This window comes from Lolium rigidum, chromosome 1, assembly GCF_022539505.1.
Source record: "Lolium rigidum isolate FL_2022 chromosome 1, APGP_CSIRO_Lrig_0.1, whole genome shotgun sequence".
Lineage (NCBI taxonomy): Eukaryota > Viridiplantae > Streptophyta > Magnoliopsida > Poales > Poaceae > Lolium > Lolium rigidum.
In genome coordinates, this window is record NC_061508.1 from 20,577,134 (window position 1) to 20,597,055 (window position 19,922).

Below are 19,922 nucleotides of genomic sequence, written 5' to 3' on the forward strand. Positions count from 1 at the left end.
TTTTCGACAAACCCGATAACTTCAAAAAGGAAAGGCTCGAGTTCGAGGTAGTGAATTGGGAATCACAGTACCACGCTATCCTCGGAAGACCAGCATACGCCAAATTCATGGCCGCACCTCACTATGCATACTTAAAGCTCAAAATGCCAGTCAACAACGGAACCACTATCACTGTTCATGGAAACTTTTCACGGTCAGACAATTGCGACCGAGAACTACAGAAGATCGCCTCCAAGTTCTAGGTAAAGCATGAAATCAAGGCACTGGATATCCTCCCCAAGAAGCTACCTCTCGTTGACCGGGCATCCAAACCCGAAGAGATCGACAGCGGGGAAAAATCAAAGAAACAGGCAGTCGACCCTGCTATATTTGTAGAAGCCGTCAATGCCTCGGCAGAAGCTATCAATGCTTCGATAGAAGCTGTTGACGCTTCGACTGAAGCCATCGGCAGTTCGACAAAAGCTATCGGTACATCAACGGAAGTCAGTAACGCCCAGGCAGACCCTCCTCTTACCTAAGAAGACAAGCGGTGGCACATATGTTCACCTTTAGAGCAATTTACCCTTTTCATTCAATAAGTTTTTTTTAGCCATAGCAGTTTAGCTTACTTTTCGATTACAAGTTTATTAATAAAGTTCAAGTTCGTCTATGCAAGTGCTATTCTATAGGATGCATCCAATTTATTCGGAACTCCTGACAAATACAGGACGTCGCGCACGCAATAGTTATCTCAGAAATTTCATTATACTATCAATGCAGTAAGCATACCCGGAAAATACTCGGGGGCTGCAGCCAATAGTTCTTATCTCATGATTTCACTAAAGCCTCACGGAACATTCGAGTGCTGCAATTGGTGAAAATATATGGACTATCATAATACATCAAAAATACGAACGATTTCATCAAAGCCTCATTGAACATTCGAGTGTTACAATTGACGAAAATCTATGGACTACCATAATACATCAAAAGAACAAACATTTCCATAAAGCCTCATGGAACATGCAATTGATGGAAATAACACAAAGCAAACGGCCCATAGTTCTTACGATATATGAGCTACGAAGCCTGTCGCGCACATGGTCCCCTCGTTGGCCCGGGGGCTGCTGCCTATATAATTTAAAACACATACGTACAACTCAACAAGATATGTTGCGATTACTACGGGTACATCGGGCTTCCAACGTGAACTGATCACTCAAAATTGCTACCGATACTATACAAATTACAAACATCGTACTTACGATGCCTGAAGAAAGAGCACGCCAAAGCTTGCGACTCAACCAAACATTCAAGAATCGTCGTCGGCGTCTGAAGACACTTATACGAACAACAATACTTTATATGTATATCGTTCTCACCATAAGATTCATCATCATCAAGGTTCACCCGCCTTCGTGGGCATCGACACCAGCATTACTTACGCACAAAGCGTAGGTCTGACAAACAAGTTACATCGTTTTCATGATAAAATTAGACCTGGATTTCTATAAAAGCACCCGAACATTTGGAAGAAGATGGAGTATCATCACCAATAACATAATTTTTTTATATCATCTACATAATTGCTCAAAGTTTGGACCATTCGTTTGGCACTTCAGCTCCAGGGTTTGCTTTGGAGCTCACTTCTAATCTGTCGACTATGACTGAGGCGGGATGCCTGACGGCAAGAAAATATGGATTTACATCTGCATTAGCCTTGGCAATCAATTCTAAATCAAGTGAAGGATGATGAGCCAATACGAAGGCAAAATATGTTTCAGCACCAGCAAGAAGCTAGCTTCACACCAAATCCCGAACCCTTGCAACATTTCTAAAGTTCGACATCGGGGCAAGTAGTGTTGGAGGAGCTGGATTAAGTGGAAACATGGTCTTCCATATCATCGCCAGGCCTGCTCGACACTTATCAAAGAATCGGTGCACCTGTTAAACCCGATCTTGGAATTTTGCAACAATCGCAGCATTTGATTTATTAGTCTAGAATACGTCGTGTGGTTGTGATAGATCAGTCAGGATCTCAACCCGTTCGTGAACTCACTTGTTTTCTTCAGATAAGTTCACATCAATAACTGATGAAAAACAAAAGGAGGATCAGTTAATGAAGAAGAGATATGAAAAAGGTGAAGAGTTATCAGATACTCATAGATTAAACTTTCAGTGGCCTTTTGCAATTCGTTCAGCGCATACTTCTATGCTTCAATGGCTAATTTGCCCTTCTTCTTTATCACTGCCGCCATAGCATGGATATCTAACAGGTCCTTTTCCATGCGAGATATTATGCTCTGCATCTGTTGCACAAGGCCAGATTCAGTGCCAGCTGTAGCACCCGAAGAACTTTCGGTAAAAGGGACAACTGGTGTCACTTGCAATAAAGCATCAAGTACAAATATTCAGACAATCAAAAGCAATTTCAAGGACTTCAACTCCCATCGGGAGCGCACAGTCAGAGCTAGCATTGCATCCACAAAAGAAAGTTCTGGCAACATTGCCAGCAAAGATTTGTTACAAAGCAGACTTTAAAAAGCCATTGTTAAAAGTATCGATTACAAAACAACAAAAATTCTTCATGGAGCTTGGGTTTTTGTCGAGATGATTGAGGAAACTTCATCAACCATTTGTTTGTTGGCCTCTACTAAATCAAGAAGCTGGCGCGCGCACTTACGCGTCGGCCTGCTAAAAGAGCTAAGGTCAATAGCCACGCCATCTTGATCTTTTGGCAACTCCTTCGTTAGCAATTCCATGTCGGTTTCGAAGCCATATCCCATCAAGAGTTGGAATGCAAGAAGTGCTCCATAGGTACGCGGGGTGTGTTTGAATACCTCGATGGTGCCGTCGGTGTCGTCAGAGAATGCGTCCACCAGCTGTCCCAAAGTATTTTCTGATCTACCTTTGGAAAGATCAGGGCGAAAAGCCTTGACACGCCTTATTCTTCTGCGGAAGAACATGAACGAGCTCGCTGGAGTTGACAGCAAAGGAGAAAGCGTCGGTTGCGGAGTTGATCGGGAGCTTGCCTACGAGATTTGCAGTTATATTGGCTGCTCCTATAAAAGTGAAGGCAAGAATAAGAAATTAACATGGTTCAAGAGGAAAGGAAGGTTGAGGTTGTTAAAGTAATTTACCAAGTAGAGCCTCGATGGAGTTGCGGAGTCCTTCTCCTTCGCCTGAGCCTGGGCCTCCACCTTCTTCTTTTCCTCCTCCTTCAGCTTCATTTTTAGCTGGCTCAGCTCCTTCTTCAATTTATCGGCCTCTTGCCGAGCAATAGCTGCCAACTTGACTGCCTGGTCAAGCTGATCAGATGACGATTGGGCAGCCCTTTGAAGCTAAGCATTCTCGGATTCGAGCTGGATGAATCGGGAGGCATAATCCTTCACTATGGCTACTGTGGCTTGGATGGTCTATGACATAACACAAGAAAAAACCGTTATACATTCACAACTATCTTTGAGCCGACATTCGACTGCCACCAGTTGAATATAGGCTCGGGGGCTAGTGGGATAAGGACTATCATCAAAAGAAGTAAGAAACACTACGACACTTACGTGTCCTTCAGGAGCTGAAGACAAGGAAGCAGTTGTCGAGGGAATTTTTTTTGAGAAGGAGCGACTGATGATCCCTTCGGCAAAAATGGCTCTTCGACTGCGGTTGTCATCTTCTTACTGGAGCTGGTCTTTGCCTTCTTCAGGGGAGGAGGCTCTGTTTCTCCTTCATCGCTGTGTGAACATATTTGGCTACGTCAGTAACATGGATAAAGGTATATCATTCGATTTAAAAACAAATAGCAGGTGAAAGCGCTTACGATTCAAAGAGCAACTCGTCCTCGTCGGCAAAACTGTCCGATGGCCTTTTCGCCGGTTGAACAGTTGACGCCTCAGGAGATGCACCAACAAAAAGAACACGATCATCATCATTGTCTTATCGGTCACTAGGACTCGACTCCGCCGTATCGGTTAATTTGTCAGCAAGGGCTTTTTGGCGTTCGGCAGTAAGGACCTCGGGGCCGATAGTGGTGTTTTCTTCTTCTTCATCCACAGTAGCTTCACTATCTTCGACTACCTCGATGCGAGCTTCCGCATTGCCAGTGGATTTGTCATCTTCAGGTTCCTCCCCAGTTTCGGGTGCGGAAGGGTAATACTATGCAGTTGTGGGGACCTGATGAGGCAAACAAAGATTCAACAAATCAAAATAAAACTATCGGATACAAGTATCATATCGAGTATGGAACATCGGGATTACCTCAGCTGGAAAATGAGTAAGTTAATTCGGATCCTGGAGAGCCACTAAGGTTATAGAATCCTCTTGACTAAAATAGGTCAAGCGTCTGACTTCCTCCAGGAGCTCTTTATCCGACAGTTCTGGAGTGTTAATTCGGGTCTCATCTTTGGAACCAGAATAAAACCACATCTGGTGAACTCTAAACATTACTGGCTGAATGCGGCGCTTCAAGAACACATCGGCAACCTCAGTGCCAATCATTGTTTTTCCGCCGGCATTCTTCACGTCTAAGATCTTCTCATGCAAATCATCATCTATTACTTTCTCTTCGGCAGTTAAGATGTTTCGCCAGGACTTCTTCGGTGTCGCATCTAGAACATCAACAAACCTCGGCAGGCCAGAGCTGTGTCCTGGTGCTAGCTGATCCCTAAGATAAAACCACTTCGACCTCCAACCTTGGACAGATTCTTTCATCGAAAAGTTAAAATAGTTGACTTCCTTCCGAACAACGAAGCCGACCCATCCGGTGATGTAAGGTCCGCTGCCGCCACTGTGGCGCTTGACAAAGAAGATCTTCTTCCATAGGCCCCAATGAGGATCGATACCAAGAAAAGGTTCGCAGAAAGTGATAAAAATCGCAAGATGGAGAATATAATTCGGCGTCAGCTGCCAGAGCTGAATACCGTATGAAAACAGGAGGCACCGAATAAATTTATGTGCTGAGAGAGACATCCCTCGACACAGGAAAGCAGAAAACATAATAGTGAATCCGGCGGGGGGATTAGGTCGAGAGTCAGAACCTGGTAAGCGGACATCTCCCTCGTCGTCGAAGATCAATCCCAAACTCCGCATTTTCTTTTTGTCACGCTTGGTGATGGTGGACGCTGTCCAATCGCATTGGGCGTCCCTAGCGGTGGCGGTAGAAGCTCTCGGCGCGACTTTCTTTGGCGCGACTGCGGCTAGTAGTTGCGGCACCCTTCTTCTTGCCAATGACTTCAGATGTCTCTTTAGGGTCCAAGGATTTGGGCGCAACAGCAATGGGAGGCAAAATCAAGGAGGAATAAGAATAGGATGGCACTGGTGGGATAAGTTAATCCCTGGATTCTCTTTGTAAAGAGAAATCACTTTGGAATTGGGCCGTCAGATTCACACAGTTGAAAAATGGATGGAAATCTGGTTAAACACGTATCACAAGAAGAGGCAAACCGGAGGACCATTACCACAACTATGCGCACGGATCGAGGAAATGCTTTGGTAGCGTGAAATGTCCGGTCATTTCCAAAACTGACTGCGCAGACAAGGGGTGGGCCCGTTAGGTCACGTCCCATCAGTTTCGTTGCCACAGTTGCCACGTCGTTACTGATGTCATAAAAGTCATCGGCTCCCCTGCATCGGAGAAACTCGAAGAAATCTCCGACGTTCGGCTTAACAACTCATAGCCTACGCATGACTAATTCTCAGTTATCCATAGGCTCGGGGGCTACTCCCATCGGGATCGCTGGACGCACACCCGATAGAAATAATAAAGGCATCGACGACAAAAAGAATTCAAGAAAAAACGGACCCGAAGGTTCCAGCAAATCTAGGTTCAAGCCCGGGGACTTGAACCTGTATAGGGTAACGTTGTTTTGCTTTCAGCAGTTAACTAGTATCGGTTCGCCGAGTAAAACTAGGCTCGTTACTCGTATCCCTTACATATGATCAATTGTTCGGCTTCTCTCGAAGTCTGCAAGGACCCGATACATTCAGAATATCGGATGAAGAAGAAAGTTCAAAAACATCGACACCAAGGTCTTGAGTAGTACAACCTGAGTCTACGCACGGTTGCAAGCAACCGTCCCTAAACTCGGGGGTACTCCCATCGGGAGTGCTGGACGCGCACCCGATATAAGGCGAGTTCAACCTTACGACAAGCATAAAGACTCACAATTATTCGACTAATCAAGGCGTTCGGATGAAGACATCTTTTAGTCCCTGCTCGAAGCTTCTCTTCGGCCAGTCACTCGGGGGATACTGATGTGAGCATTACCCTTCGGGTACCCAACATTGGCCTACCTCCTCCAACCCAACAAGGGGCTCATGAGGGTTGTCATGACCCAAGGTGGGCCCATACGTCAGTTGCAGCGGAGAAGACATGAAAGAAGACGGATGCTTGATGGACAAGGCAAGGAAGACGTCGATAAAGGAAAGGATAGATTAGATCTTGATGTAGTCTATTCAAGTTCGGACAAGACTCTCGGGACCTGGCCTCCTATATAAAGGCCAGGAGGGGGCCTGCCGAAACTCACACCTACACAACCAGTACAATCTAGCATACACACCAACCCTAGAAAGTTGGCCTTCCGGCGAGTTCACCACAACGCAGCCTATCGGCTGCCCCATTGTAACCCTTTTTCATCGATAAATGAAGACCAGACAAGCAGGAGTAAGGGTTTTACCTCATCGAAGGTCCTAAACCTGGGTAAATCTTGCCTTATGTTCATTTGGTATCTGATGTCTCGTGTTAACCTGCAGGATTTTGTCAACCCTAAGCCCCTCATGGTGGGCATTGCCGAGAAGCTCCCTCGTCAGAGGCCCTAGATAGAAGGGAAGGTGACATGAAAAGAACTACTTATTCTAACATATGTAAAAAACATGCTCCATAAATCATGTGAAAAAAAGCACCGATGCATAAATCATGCAAAAAAACTAATGGCAAACCAAACGGGAGGTCTGGATTTTCCCGAATCCCTCGATGCATGCCAACCATGCCGCCGGCGAGGAGAACGGTGCTCGGGAGGTCGTCGTGCTTAGTGATATTCTGTAGGCAATGGAAGTATGAAAAACTATATATGCATAAAATGGGTTCATCATTCAAAACAATTAATGTCATTTTAACTAACATGCATAAAAAACACCTATTTTGGCCATTTGGCCACTCTATTTTAGTCAAAGTAATAATTATGTGTGTGATACGTTGCAAACTTATCTATAATTTTTGATGCTCCATGCTTGTTTTACACCAATTTCTATATGTTTTGTTTACACTTCGTTGCACTTTTATACATTTTCCGGAACTAACCTATTGACAAGATGCGACAGTTTCAGTTCCCTGTTTTCTGCTGTTTTGTATTTCAGATTTTTTTTACAGCAAACATTCTCGTAATTGGATGAAACAAAAGCCGAGGTTCCTATTTTACTATAACAAAGACGGAGTCCGAAGGGGAGACGAAGAAGCGCCACGAGACGGCCTCAGCTGCCCTTGGCGCGGCCTAGGCCCTGGCCGCACCTAGGGGTGGTGTGGGCCCCTCGGGCACCCACCGACCTTGCCCTTCCGCCTATTTATTCACATGTTTGGGAAAAACCTAAATACCCGAGCCTCCATCCACGAAAAGTTCCATCGCGGCCGCCATCGCCGACCCTAGCTCGGGAGGGTTCTGAAGCTCTTCCCGGCACCCTGCCGGAGAGGGAGATCATCACCGGAGGCTTCTACATCGCCATGCCCGCCTCTGAAGTGATGCGTGAGTAGTTCATCTCTGGACTACGGGTCCATAGCAGTAGCTAGATGATTGTCTTCTCCAATTTATGCTTCAAATTTAGATCTTGTGAGCTGCCTATCATGATCAAGATCATCTTTATGAAATGCTACATGTTGTGTTTGCGGGGATCTGATGAATATTGAATACTATGGTTGAGATCGATTATATACTTGTCATATGTTATTTGTGATCTTGCATGCTCTCCGTTGCTAGTAGATGCGCTGGCCAAGTATGTTCTTGCGATTCCAAGAGGTAGTATTTATGCTCGATAGTGGGTTCATGCCTCTAGTAATCTAGAAGAGTGACAATATATAACTTCTAAGATTGTAGATGTGTTGTTGCTACTAGGGAGAAAACAACAATGTTTTGTCTAACGATAATTCTATTGTTTATTATACACACATTGCTTAATGCGATAATCTATTGCTCGCAACTTAATACAGAAAGGGGTGTGGATGCTAACCAGAAGGTGGATTATTAGTCATAGACGCAGTTGGATTATGGTCTATGTATTATGTTGTAATGCCCAAATGAATCTCATATTAATCATCTTGTTATGTATGGTCTTTATTCTGTCAATTACACAGCTATAATTTGTTCACCCAGCATGTTATTTGTCTTTATGGAGAGACACCTCTAGTGAACTATGGACCCCGGCCCTTTCTTTTACACTGATAAAATCATCATGTTCTGTTTACTTACTGCAAGCACTGTTCTCTTTTATTTCACTGCAAACAAACATCATTTCCACACTATACGGTTAATCCTTTATTTTCAGCAAAACCGGTGAGATTGACAACCTCAATGTAAGTTGGGATAAGTATTTTGGTTGTGTTGTGTGCAGGTTCCACGTTGTTGCTGAAGCCGGTAGTACGCCCTGCCACAAGTCAGCTAGCAACACCTTCAGAAGTCACTCATTTCTCCTACTGGTCGATTAAACCTTGGTTTCTTACTGAGAGAAAACTTGCTACTGTGCTCATCATACCTTCCTCTTGGGGTTCCCCAACGGTGTGCTCTGCACTCATCAAGCTCATTTTCTAGCGCCGTTGCCGTGGAGTAATCAAGACACTCCATCAAGCCCGTCAACCGCCATCAAAGTACTTTTCTGGCGCCGTTGCCGTGGAGAAAGAGGATTTCTGCAAGGGGAGTCTCTCATCTGCAATCTCTTTACTTTGTTATAGTTTTGCTTAGTTTATTTTACTTTGTCTTGTTTGGTTCATTATATAAAAAAACACAAAAAATTTAGTTTCTATTATAGCTTTTATTTTTGTTGCTCTATTTTAATTTTGCTAGAATGGGTCCTCCTGAAAACACTAAGTTGTGTGACTTTACTAGCACAAACAACAATGATTTTATTTGTACACCTATTGCTCCACCTGCTCCTGAAGCAGCTTTCTATGAAATTAAACTTGTTTTGTTAAATCTTGTTATGAAAGAGCAATTTTACGGTGTTAGTACTGATGATGCTGCTTCTCGCCTTAATAATTTTGTTGAACTTTGTGAGATGAAAAAATATAAGGATCTAGATGGTGACATTATTAAACTGAAATTGTTTCCTTTCTCTTTGAGAGGGAGAGCTAAAGATTGGTTGCTATCTTTGCCTAGAAATAGTATTGATTCTTGGGTTAAGTGCAAATATGCTTTTGTTTGAAAGTATTGTCCTCCTGGTAAAATTATATCCTTGAGAAGTGACATAATGAAATTTAGACAATTTGATAATGAACATTGCTCAAGCTTGGGAAAGAATGAAATATTTGGTAAAGAATTGTCCCACTCATGAACTGACTACTTGGATGATCATCTAAACTTTTTATGCAGGACTGAATTTTTCTTCAAGAAACCTTCTGGATTCAGCTGCTGGAGGTACCTTTATGTCCAATACTTTGGGTGCTGCAACAAAACTCCTTAATGATATGATGATAAATTTTTCTAAATGGCACACCGAGAGGGCTCCACAAGGTAAGAAGGTAAATTCTGTTGAAGAAACCTCATCCTTGAGTGATAAGATTGATACCATTATGTCTATGCATGTTATGGTAAAGCTCATGTTGATCCAAATAATATTCCTTTAGCTTATTTGGTTGCTCAAGAAGAGCATGTTGATGTGAACTCCATTAAAAGCAATAGTTTCAACAACAATGCTTATAGGAGTAACTTTGGTAGTAACAATTATAGGCCATATCCTTCTAATAATGGTAATGCTTATGGCAATTCCTACAACAAGAATAGAAGTGCACCCTCTGATCTTGAAGTCATGCTTCAGGACTTTAGTAGTAAACAAACTGTTTTTAAAAAATCTGTTGAGGAAAAGTTCGGCAAAATTGACGTTCTTCCTTCTAAAGTTGATAGCCTTGCTCTTGATGTTGAACTTCTTAAATTAAAGGTTATGCCTCATGATGTTAAGTAAAGCAAAACTTTGAATGCCATTCAAGTTAGAATTGATAACAATGTTAGGATGTTGGCAGAATTGCATGCTAGGTGAGAAAGAGATGATGAAATTGCTAGAAATAATAATTTGACTAAAATTTGTACCATTACCACCACCAGTAGTGCTGAAGTCTCAAATGCTAGCAAACCTCCTACTATTAATGGTAAAATAATTGGTGTAGGAAAAGTCTCCGCTCCTTCTACAAAATTGCCTAGAAACCACTGATACTGTTTCTGGTGGATGCAGCTCATCCAACTTTCGTTCCCCTTGCCTTGCTTTATCCATAATTGCACCTTGTACCTACACACATATAAAAGACAAGGAAAACTAATAGAATCCTAATAAAACTAGTAGTTGTGCAACACTCATTGAAAATGAAATAGAACTCGTAATCATGCATAAATGGCATAGTTAGAACTAGATGGAGCATGATTTGTATTGGCAAGTAGTGCATTTTACATGACCAAAATATATTTTAAAATTCACTCATCACATGCGTAGGTTTGAAAAAAAATTGAACCACCTGTGGCTCGATCTCAAGTTTAGGTCAAACTCGTTGTCTTCGCCGTGTGTGCTAGGTTGATGTAGAGCACTTTTTTTGCCAATTGTTTTGGGATTCCAAACACTTACGGCACCTCCTCGTATTTTTCCCAAAAGAATTTGAATAATTATGTACCCCCAATTCAAATTTTCATTTATCCGGATTTGTCTCAAAAAATATTTAGAATATGACTGCAGACCGAGATAATTCCCCATATCTTGGATTGGGCCATCATAACATGTCCCCCACCTAATAAAATTGGAGTGATGATGGTGTGCTCATTTCATTAGGTAGCCACTTCACAAAAAACCTCCATTTAGACAATAGTAAAAAAATCAGATATTGCGATGTTACTACTATTAGGTGTGTCCATTCTTCACACATCTAGGAGAAAGAACAAACGGACACGCTCTAAGGGTAACAATTGACGGTTCAAGAACCAAATGTCAAAATAACTATAAAGATATAACATCATATGAGTCATGGAAAGAGCCAACCACCAACCATTTATTGTCAATGCATACGCATAGGAATCTCTTGACAACGTGTTTCCTTTCTCCTCGCAAAATACCAAATAGTAGTAATGTCACACCGTCCCACACTATCTGTAGTGATTCAAACTATATCTATATATCTTCTACATAAAAAGGACCGCCGAAAATAGTCAACTTCATGTCCCACGTATGGTAGTGTTTGTAGATATTGCCACAAATGAATTGACATTGATCCACATGTTTCACTTGCAAGTGTGTGCATATAGGGAAGTCCGAACATATCTTTCAAGAGCCTATACATTGAACTTCAACATGTATCATGCGGCTCACATGGACTTCTCTCTTAAGGTAGAATTTATGTACTTTTCGGTGCATGGTCTTCTAGCATCAATCCCCAACAAACAAACAAAAACATGAAATAGGATAATATCGTCCTATCTCATGCAGTTCATACCGTGTTTCTAGATCCACCCCATGAATGAAAACTAGCACAACCAAATATAATGAACTAATGTATGCAATAATACACTCGGTCCCTTCAAATGTTGAAATCGATATGTCTAGTGTGAATATGCCAGTAAAAAGGAGTAAGTATTTTTTATTATGAGTAAAAGATTATACAAGTTTGATTGCTAGCTTGAACATAATTTATTTAGGAAGGTGGTGTCATATATGTCATGTTTGCATTGTACCAAAAATGTGGAGAACATAGCCTACATGGTACCCACATGTTTTTGTGTGCAATAAAGTCGGATCATCGATCAACTACCGAAAAATGCATTGGTACTGATGTACATTTAGCACTTCTCTCTCATGGTTGAAACATGTATTCAACTTTAATAGTGCCTTCCATCAAACAATAATTCTCCACATTGTTTTGCACCATTTTCATCTAAACACAGTGGAGCTGTTTATATCCAAGTTCAATGATAAGAGCCGAAATATCCATAATTTGTGTTTCCCCGAAAAACGTTCCACTACACCACCACCCCCATCCAAGTGTTTCTAACTTTCCATTTTAGCATTATGACATTATCTGGAGAACCTAGTGACATTGATCTGGTATTATAAATGTTTTTTTTGTTATAACTTGATTAAAGATAGAAAAGTTTACATTCAAAAAAAAAGATAGAAAAGTTTGACATCCAAATAAACTAATACAAATGTAGTACTAGGTTGTATGAAGAAGCATAGTGCTGAATTATCTCCAAAATAACACACCAAACACTTAATGGTTAATGTACACGCATGTCAATCTTCTGACAGGCTTTTACCATTCTCCTCACAGAAGTTCCATTAGTAGTAACGGCACTAGGTCACGCGTTTATCTCTTGTGATCGGAAACGCTTCTATATCTCTTGCATGAAAACGAGCGTCGCAAGAAGTCAGCTTCATCCCTACGAGTTGTAACGTATGCAGATATCGTTGCGGATTGACAGCAATCCACGCGTTCCACATGCAAACGCGCTGATATGCGGAAGTTTGAACTGCTGGTTCAAGAGCCAATAGAGTCAACTTTGAACATGCAGCATGTGCCACAATATTAATCAAATAGACTTCGCTCTGAATGTTGATCCTTTTGTATGATCTTCTATCATTGATCCTGACCAACGCAAAATAATTGTAACATGACAATATCAGGTCATCTCCTGCAACTCATCCCATCTATTTGGATCCATGTCCCGCATGAGAGCTAACAAAATCAAATAGAGTCAACTTATGTATGCTATCATACACTCACTCCGTTGGCAAGTAAATGAAAAACTACCATGAGGCTGGGCCATAGGACATTTTCCTATGAAAAAAGGTATACCATAGGAAACATTCATATGGTTTTAAAATCTTACAAACCGAACAAGATCTATAGGAAATATTCCCGAGTAATGCAATCCTCCAACGTTCGTATGCAATTCCTTTGAACCACACAAAAGCCCATCACTGAAATGAATGGCGCACGTACAGCACGTGACGACGGGCGAAGTGGAGCACATTGGTTAAATATTTAGAACAAATCTGAATTAAAATCACGATACTTGTTGTGGATCGAGGGAGTATGTAGGATAATACTCTAGCCCATGTTAAAGTACTGTTGACGAAGAAGCTGGATTCAGTTTAAATGTGATGTTGAAACATAGTCACAGTCTCATACAGTATATATGTCAGTACACATGAGAAATTTCGTCAAAATCAAACGTCAACGAAAAATCCAAACCCCCGCCGGGGCGATGGCTAGAAGAGTTAGGGCATCTCCAGCGGCGCGACTCATTTTAGCGTCCGCGCGCGTCCGTTTGCGTCAGTCGAAATGGTCGAAATTGACCGCGCATCCGTTTGCGTCGGGGGTGGCTCCAGCGGCACGACGCATTTATTTTGGCCGAATTATTTTTTTAATACATGAAACATAATTTACATAGTTAAAACATGAAAAAAAACCCTAACGCCTACTGCTACTCCTCGTCGCTATCGAGCACGATGAGCTCCGGTATCACCCATGGCTAGTTGCCATCCGGGGGAGCGTACGCCGGGCGCGCCGGCAGTGCTGGAGGTGGAGGAGGCGCCCAGGGCTGCGGCGGTGGAGGCGCCCAGAGCTGCGGCTGTGGCGGCGGTGGAGGCGCCCAGGGATATGGTTTTCTGGCAGCGGTGGAGGAGGCGCCCAGGGCTACGGCTGTGGCGGCGGTGGAGGAGGCGCCCAGGGCTGCGGTTATGGCGGCGGTGGAGGAGGCGCCCAGGGCTGCGGTTGTGGCGCCGCCGAGTCCTGTAGTGCTAGTCGAAGGGCTTCATCCTCCGACAGGCCCGGCGACATGACGCCGGTGGCGTACCGGGGCAGCGGCGGCTGCATAGGCGCGTCATTTTCGGAGACGAGGACGCCGAGCTTCGGCATCTCGTCGTCCGTCATGTTCTCCGGGAACTCGAAAACGCGGCCCTCCGCCACGGCCTGCTGCCATTCGTGGAAGACGGCCGCGACGTAGTCGTCGCTGTCGTCCTTCACCTCCTCCTTATGGTACGCGAGCGCCTCGATGTAGTCGTCCTCGTCGTCGTAGGCGGCGTAGGCGTCGTCGTCGCGGTCGTCGTCGTCGTTGTGCTGCGCGCGCGTCGCCGCCTGCTGACGACGCCTCGGCGCCTCCTGTCTTCGTGGACGAGTCGGCGGTGCAGCCCCGAAGGGAAAATCCCTGTCGCCCATGAAGCCCGCCCTTCTTCTCTTATCCGTCTCGGTCGACAGATACGTACGCCAGCTGTCGGAGTCGATCGGCGAGGAGGTCCGGCGGCAGGTACCGCCTCCTTCGCCGGATCTACGCGGTCCGGTCAGGCTCGCGGGCAGGGACTGGAGGGATGGGCACCCGGCGGCAGCTAAGCCGCCAGCCGCCAGGCAGTTGCACGCAGGACCATCCCTCGCACGACAACCATTTGCCGTGCATTAGCCTCCCCAGCGTGACGGGGAGCGGCACCCTCTTGTTGCCGCTGCCGGAGGCCTCGAAGTCGTTCTTCTTCCCCATGGCGCTGCGGCGGTGGTGGTGCGAGTGGAGGTGTGGGGGAAGGAGGGACGCGACCGGTGGTCTTTTAAGGGCGGCCGCGCGCGGGATACGATGCCATTGAAGGCGGCGCAGAAGCGCGCCAGTGCGCGTGCAGAACAGGCAGCCGCGCCATTGATGGCGAAGACTGCAGCGCGGAAGCGCTGACCGCCGAAGCGATGCCCTCGATGCAGACTCGCTGCCAGGCGGGCCCGGTGGGGAAGCGAGCGGACACTTTGCGCGTCGCCGAGCGTCCGCAGAGACGCAAACCTGGCGCATATTTGCGACAGTTTTGCGTCTTCGCGGACGGCCTGGTAACTTTGCGCGCGCCGCTGGAGAGGGTGTCAGACGCATTTTCGGTCCATACGGACTCAAACGGTCGCTCAGCGTCTGTTTGCGTCGCGCCGCTGGAGATGCTCTTATGGTAGCCGCGCGGTCAACACCGACCGCGGCCGCGCGCGCGCAATCAGACATGTCAGGGACGGCGGGGGTGAGACGTGGGCAGCACCAGCAGCAATATTGATCTGATCACCCGACGCGCGCGATCGCCATCAGCAGCAGCTCAGGGCCGGATCGGACAGGAGACGACGAGGACGACGACCCCCGCGCGCGTCCCAGGGCCGCGCGAGGCTGCGGTGGGCCCCACCGCACCACCTCGTGGGCCCCGCTCCCCCTCCCCAATCTACGCGCTTGTCTTAACCCCCTCCCCTAGCTCCGAGCACCGCACCGCACCAAACCAAACCCAACGCAAAACCCGGCCTTTGACCATCCACACCTCCCTACTATCTCCACCGTCGTCCTCCCTCGCACGCATCAGCAGCAGCAGCGTGCGACAACCCCGAGGCCAGGAGCGGGCTCGCGGTCGATCGATGGATCCGGTGGCGGCGGCAGCGGCGCATGGAGGGGGGCACCACTTCGCGCCGCCGGTGCCGTTCCACCCGTTCCACGGCCACTTCCCCGGGCAGCAGCAGCAGCAACAGCACCCGGCGTTCCAGCATTTCCAGGAGCACCAGCACCAGCTGCTCAGCGGGATGATGGCCAAGCAGGAGCTCGTCGACGAAAGCAACGCCACCACCATCAACAGCGGCGGCAGCAACAACGGCAGCGGCGGGGAGGGCGACCACATCGGAGGATCCGCGCACCAGCACTTGGGCGGTGAGGAGGGGCAGCAGCAGCAGCAGCAGGCGCTGGCGGTGCTGCGGCGGCCCAGGGGCCGCCCCGCGGGGTCCAAGAACAAGCCCAAGCCGCCCATCATCATCACGCGGGACAGCGCGTCCGCGCTGCGCGCCCACGTCCTGGAGGTCGCCGCCGGCTGCGACGTCGTCGACTGCGTCGCAGCCTTCGCGCGCCGCCGCCAGGTCGGCGTATGCGTGCTCAGCGGCACCGGCGCCGTCGCCAACGTCTCCGTCCGCCAGCCCGGCGGCACCGTCGCCAGCCTCGCCGGCACCTTCGACATCCTCTCCCTCTCCGGCTCCTTCCTCCCGCCGCCGGCGCCTCCATCCGCCACGGGGCTCACCGTCTACGTCTCCGGGGGCCAGGGCCAGGTCGTGGGCGGCTCTGTCGCCGGTGCGCTCGTGGCCGCCGGGCCCGTCATCATCATGGCCGCATCCTTCGGCAACGCCTCCTACGAGCGCCTCCCGCTCGACGACGACGAGCCGGCCCCGCAGGGCCTTGTGCCGGCGCATTCATCCCCGCCGCCACTCTCATTGCCGGCACACCACCAGCAGCAGCACGCGTCGTCTCTGGCGCAGGTGCCCGACCACAACCTCCCCCACAACCTCATGAACGGCCTCCAGCTCCCCGGCGACGCGTACGGCTGGACATCCCCCGGCGGCGGCAGCGGTCGCGTTGCCCCTTACTGATCGCTCCATCAATCCATGGGCTTGGTGGGAATGGAAGCTAAGAGTTCATTACCAACTTCTCCCGCCTTTGCTTGTTATGCTCTTGATCATCGATCCATCTCTCGTGTGTTGTTATAATCTGCTCGCAACTTTGCAAGTGTAGCAAGGAGATGGTTGAAAAACTAGCGATGCTGCCTGCCCTTAATTAGTGTGTTTTACTTTTTACCCTTTTTACCTATGCAATGCGGTGCATCATGTTAGTAGGATGGAGAGGAAGGGCTTAGTCGTAATTATAATTAAGGAGTAGCTCTATATCTTAATTCATCTGTCCCTGTCTTTGTCTTCAAGCTATATGACTATCTACTAGGTTTGAACAAGCTTGCTTATTTTATGGAGAATGATGGGTGAGTTTGTTGTTGTTTCTTTTGGGTCACTTCGTGTTCTTGTATGTGTTTGATTGTGCATTCATAGGGGTGCAGCTGTGTGGATGGACGACTTTTGCTAGAGAACGAAACACAAACACAAAGAGAGATGTAGATGGTATACCATATATGCATGAACAACAACCACTTCACCGATTCTCTCATCTGATCCGTTCCCATTTTTGGTTGCTTGTTTGATGGCTGTAGCAACACTGCCCACAGGCTAGCAAAGCCCAACCACTTCACCAGTCGCCACACAGATGAAGCACAACCCTTTGCTATATTTTATGTCTCAAGCAGGACATATTCTCACAGGTGTCTGTGTACGCTTGATTCTATCTTGGAGCACACATACCTGGCTAACAGAGAATCATCAGCCAGCTGTGAGTTAACTCAAAAAGGGGGGCTCCAATTCTGTTTTGGAGATACTATACCTAGAGTCAAACTTTCAAAAGAAAAATGCAGTATTCCATGAATAGTATATTGCTATCGATATTTGATGTCAAAGTTGTGCACAGGATTTCTGGTAACCCGCAAGAAACCTAGATAGATAGAAGCCGAAATTTCTGGACTCTTCTGATTTAATGAAATAGAGTAGAGAAAAGTTAAGTAGGCTGAATTGTCTTTGTTTTTTTCACATAGTAGAATCTCGGTTACCAGCCAATAACTGTTTATCTAGCCCATCTCAACTTATGTTCTGCAATGCAGTAGTCGTAACACTGGTCATGCATGCCGAAGTCCAGCAAATGATACCTTATATATCAACACAACCGTGGAAATGATATAAGTTCTCAGTGTTTTTTTTAAGTAGATGTAGAATGATGCATTGATAAATCATCTAAAGATGCGACTTACTAATTAGTAAATAATTGCATTCACATAATATCATGGCTATGTTTTGTCTTTTTGTGTGGAAAATTAATGGATTATTATGCCATTTTGTTTAGGTGTGATTTTGTAGATCTTTTACATTGAATTCACATTTATCCTTTCATGTTACCTTATGTTTCACATGAAATCGTGTGGGTATAAAAAATTATAGTTTACACCCTAGAATAGTTGCTTCATTTATTTTACTCCCTAATTTGCTGCGGTCTCATTTAAACCGTAAATTATCAGCCTGGAGCAACACCCCTCCCTTCCCATACATACACGCATATTGTGCATGATTCTTACAAATCAGAAGCCCGCCAGATAGTTTACAAAAAATCATACTTGCAAGTCGTGTCGTGAAGTACATGCATGCAAATTCTGGTTTAAAAACTATTTCCATTTACAACATGCCCAATTTTTTTTTCAAAGATCATCATTAATAGTCTAAATGTGCAAGCATTTACTTCAAAATTTTGAGAGTAATTACCTAGTTCCTTCTTTCCGAAAATCGATCAGGTAAATTTTTCTTCAAATGATAGTTTTTAGCATTAAGTGAGAGCGCTAAACAAATTTATGCAGAAAAATATCCCAAGCAATGTTTCGAGGGAGGAATGTGCACTTTTTTCTTGGATACATTCATACAAGTGTTAAAGATAAACCATGAGATGAGTGGGGGAGAACGTAAGAAAATCCATAGCTAGGTTGATGCTTTTTATTGCCCCCCCCCCCCCCTTCAGTTGAGTGGCTTATTGATCAGCTCCTGAAGGCGGATGGGGAGATAAGCATGGACCAACGTTTCGTGAGCGGTTTTTTTTTATCTATGTTATATTTATGTGTTCTTGGTGTGATTAACTCGATGATGAAGGTGCGCAGTGTGCTACATAGTAGAAGTCATATGACTCAATCTCCTTACCAGTGTACTTGTTGTTCTCGGCGCAACCAACACCGAGGATCTCGTGGCCTCTTGATCATGCATATCGACAACTCTCAATATCGTCGGTTTTCATCTGACACTTTGGCATGTCTTGTGGTGATGGTGGTTTCAAACATATTTTTGTCAAGTGGTCTCTCCTTTGTTATTTGTTCCCTTATTTGGTTCCTCGGCGGTACGATCATGAAACCATGGTTCGGAAACTTATGCCCCGACGACAATGATATTCATTGACCTTAGATTCACACCTATTGGAGAGGCTGATATATGCAACTCTTTAAACCTTTGAGATCAATCTAGCTTTTAAATATTTTTCACAAGACGTATGAAGAATGATTGAGGGACATGGGGTGAATCAATAACTGAGGGCTTCAAAGAATTTTTGTCTAACTATAGATTTTATCATGATCCTCCGTTGTTTCTCTTTTGCTTTGTATGATGTGTTTTTTTTCCATTGATAAATTTTGATCGTTTACCAAGGAGTTTGTGGTAGAGTGAACAATTGCACGAAATAGATTATCCAAGGATTGAGGCTCTGTATGCAACGAGCCCTTACACAATAGGAATTTCAAAGGAATCTAAGATTCCCATTCCTTTGTCCCAAGTGGCACTCGGTCGACCGAGAATTAACTTAATTCTAGGACAAAAGATATCACCCAACTTCAGTTCCAATCATGTGCAATTCAAAAATTCTGGCTGCAATTGCGACCCTATGTGGTATAAATCGCAATGCAAATCCAATGGTTACTGAGTCGACCTTTAGGGTTTAGGTTTTTTTTTATAGAAGTCGCATCTTTGAAAATACCTAAATCTTTTCTTTTGTTTCCAGAGGCCTTGTTGTGACTGTTGTCCACAATGAATGGATGTCATGCATGCATGGAAGTTCAAAGTGGTACTTGCTAGCGATGAATGAATGAGGGCATCTCCAGCGGCGCGACGCATTTTAGTGTCCGCGCGCATCCGTTTGCGTCGCGCAGCGGACGCTGAAATGACCGTTTTCGTCCGCGTGTCCGTTTGCGTCTGGGGTTGGCTCCAGCGGCCCAACGTATTTTTTTTTCTCTTTTTCATTTCAACATACTTCCATATATTACAAATTGGAAGACTATTTTACACAAACTAACACATAGTTTGGAACATGGTTTACACAAACTAATAC

At 45.5% G+C, this 19,922-nt stretch overlaps 1 protein-coding gene across 1 annotated transcript; it reads left to right on the top strand.

Annotated features, from left to right (window-relative positions):
* Positions 1–15,568: 15,568 nt before the first annotated feature.
* LOC124668838 (AT-hook motif nuclear-localized protein 18-like) lies at positions 15,569–16,561 on the top strand. Its single transcript, XM_047205800.1, has one exon. The coding sequence runs from the start codon at positions 15,569–15,571 to the stop codon at positions 16,559–16,561; it is 993 nt and encodes a 330-aa protein (XP_047061756.1).
* Positions 16,562–19,922: the final 3,361 nt, after the last annotated feature.

Coding starts and splice junctions, on each gene's coding strand:
- LOC124668838 (XM_047205800.1), top strand. CDS start 15,569: ATGGATCCGGTGGCGGCGGCAGCGGCGCATGGAGGGGGGCACCACTTC.